The sequence below is a fragment of the Pteropus vampyrus genome, unplaced genomic scaffold (assembly GCF_000151845.1).
Source record: "Pteropus vampyrus isolate Shadow unplaced genomic scaffold, Pvam_2.0 Scaffold190, whole genome shotgun sequence".
Taxonomy (NCBI): domain Eukaryota; kingdom Metazoa; phylum Chordata; class Mammalia; order Chiroptera; family Pteropodidae; genus Pteropus; species Pteropus vampyrus.
The window spans coordinates 956,686-959,280 of record NW_011888971.1 but is presented as its reverse complement, the minus strand read 5'-3'; the positions used below and the strand labels follow the sequence as shown (position 1 = coordinate 959,280).

Here is a 2,595-nt window from a genome sequence, read left to right as displayed (position 1 = left end):
GTCTGTATGATGTGTTCGATTGCTGTGTTTTCAATTTACCTGATTTATCAAACAGATATGATAGTATGCATTTAGCCAGACTGCTCCCAAGCGACTCAACAGGTGATGACGAGGTTTTGTGCACATGCTGTTCAAATTAAAGTCAACAACGATTTCTACTTTATTTATTCTTTTTAATTTCTGATCATCCATTTATGCTGGAGTCGAGAGACTCCCCAAATCCCATGAGTCAAAATCTAAAATGGGAGGAGTAGGAAGAAGGGGTCTTGGGGGAGAAGGAGAAGCCGGCAGGTTGCTCGCTTCAGCCGTCCAGTTTCCCAGTCAGCCCCCGGCTGGGTGGCCAGCGTCAGCAGGCGACCAGGGGCCAGTTCCAGTAACGGCCTGTTCTCCCCCACAGTGCGGCACGGTGGACCAAGGCCTGTACGTGAACCTGACGGAGCGAAACCTGCAGGACGCTCAGAAGTTCATTCTGATGCACGAGGTGGCGCAGCCGGTGACCACAGTGCCCGCCTTCATGGAGGACGACAGCCGCTTTTCCCACGTGGCCGTCGACGTGGTGCAGGGCAGGGACGCGCTCGTCCACACCATCTACCTGGCCACAGGTAGGAGCTCGCTCCTCCCCTGAGGGGTTTGCTACCGGCTCCTGAGTTCGCGTTTTAAATTCTAAGCGTGCGATTTCCAAGTCCAGTTTGGGTCTTCCTTCCTCACGAGCAGCAAGACACACGATGCTCCCTCGTCCTTCCTCACCCTCTGTGCTTCTTGTGGGAAATTGTAATTTCATTCCCTTTTTGCACTACATTAGTCATAATTTTAATTGGAAAAACAATGTCTTGTTTTCTCAACTATTCTTCCTTATCGTAACTTCTTGTAAAGGAAGGCTTTTCTTGGCAAGTTTAATTTGGATAGTTTAAGACAACAGAATTTGTTTGAGGACATTGCCGGCTGAAATATTATCCTAATGGGGACAGCAGATAATAAGCCAGCCCCTAGGGAAACATGGCGAGGTGATGACAAGCTTATGCAGTGGAGGTGAATCAGGCGATGTGGTCACGGGAGCCAGCGAAGCTCCTGTACTTGGCCGGTGACACTTGGTTTCTCCCAGGAGGTGACATTTAAACTGGGAGCTGATTGAGAAGTTAAGAGCCGGCCTTGCCTGAGGAGGGAACAGAGAAGGTGCCAGAGGCAGGAGTGGTCAGCTGTGGATGGTGCCCCCATGTGGTCAGGCTAGATCAGGACAGAGGTGTGACCATCAGATTTCCGATGGAGGCCACTGAAGTTCGGTCGCCGGGATGACCAGGAAGGACAGGCAGGAAGCGTGGGGGAGGTCAGTGCGAACACTGTGGCGAGCGAGGCTTCCAGAAGCTGCCCGGCGAGGGCTGGCAGAGGGCCACGCGGTAGCCTGAGGCTGGGCGTGGCACGAGGGTAAGTTCTTTGTTTGTGTTAAGAGCGGACATAGAATCGCCATCCTGGGGCAGGGTCTGCCTTGCTCACTGGCCTTAGGAAGGACCGTTTCTCTTTTTCTGCTGTTTTTATCCTTCATGCCCTCACAGGGCGCCTGGCACCTGTTAGGTCGGATGAACTGGACTTTTCCACAAGTTTTTCTCTGTGAATGTTCTGGTCGATGCCACAGAGAATAGAGTGTGGATTCTGTCAGGAAGCGGGGTGAGGGAGAGAGAATGGGGTTGGTCCCCAGCAGGCCTAGCGGGGCAGTGCAGAGCAACCTGAGGCCTCAGCCTGGGAATGCTGACCTGTTCCACATCCAGGGCCCACAACAAGGTGATGTTTGCGTCCCCTGCGAGCTTCTGATGCTTTCTGATGTCAGCCTCAGTTCAGCCACCGTAACAAAACACCAGAAATGGGGCAGCCGACACAACAGAAATCTATTTCTCAGTTCTGAAGGCCAGAAGCCCAAGGTCACGGTGCCAGCCAGTCTGTCTCTGGTGAGACCCCTCCCTGGCTGATAGCTGGCTATCTTCTCACTGTATCTCTCACGTGGTAGAGACAGAGGTCATCTCTGTCATGTCCCTTCTTCTAAGGGCGCTAATCCCACTCGTGAGGGCTCCACCCTCATGACCCGATCACCTAGCAAAGGCTCCGCCTCCAGATGCCGTTGCTGAGGACCAGGGCTTCGGCGTGCATTGTGGGCGGGCACGCACGTTCAGTCCCCAGCAACGAGCAGCTTGTTCTACCACTCTTTGAAACATGCCCGGAGGAATGAAATACCTGAGGATTTTTATCACGAATGATAGGTTTGAACAGAAGCTACATCAAATCAAAATGTAGACCATCTTAGATAAATTATAGATCTGAGATGAAATTACAGTCGACATCCGCAGCTGTTTAAATGGCATGGCCTTCGAGAAACTTGCTCGCCCCAGTCTGTTTGGAATGCTCCCCCCGCCACCCCGGCCTGGCCCCTTCCCCAGTGTCACGAGACTGTTGCTCAGGTCACCCGATCCTGTCTCCCGCATTTCTCATTCTGACAGCGACACGTCACACTCCACTTAGCAAATACGTCTTACAGAGATTCACCTTTTTTGTTCTGCACGCCTGATTTTTTGCTTTTGTTTTATTCTACTTCCTGTTTACATGGTG

General features: G+C 52.2%; 1 protein-coding gene across 1 annotated transcript in view; it reads left to right on the top strand.

The window, feature by feature from the left end:
* The window catches only part of SEMA5A (semaphorin 5A), a 456,698-nt gene that overhangs the window by 330,445 nt on the left and 123,658 nt on the right, over nucleotides 1-2,595 (top strand). Inside the window, exon 12 of the mRNA XM_011371413.2 lies at nucleotides 398-602. Within this exon, the coding sequence (XP_011369715.2) occupies nucleotides 398-602 (205 nt within the window). The remainder of the gene's footprint in view (nucleotides 1-397; nucleotides 603-2,595) is intronic.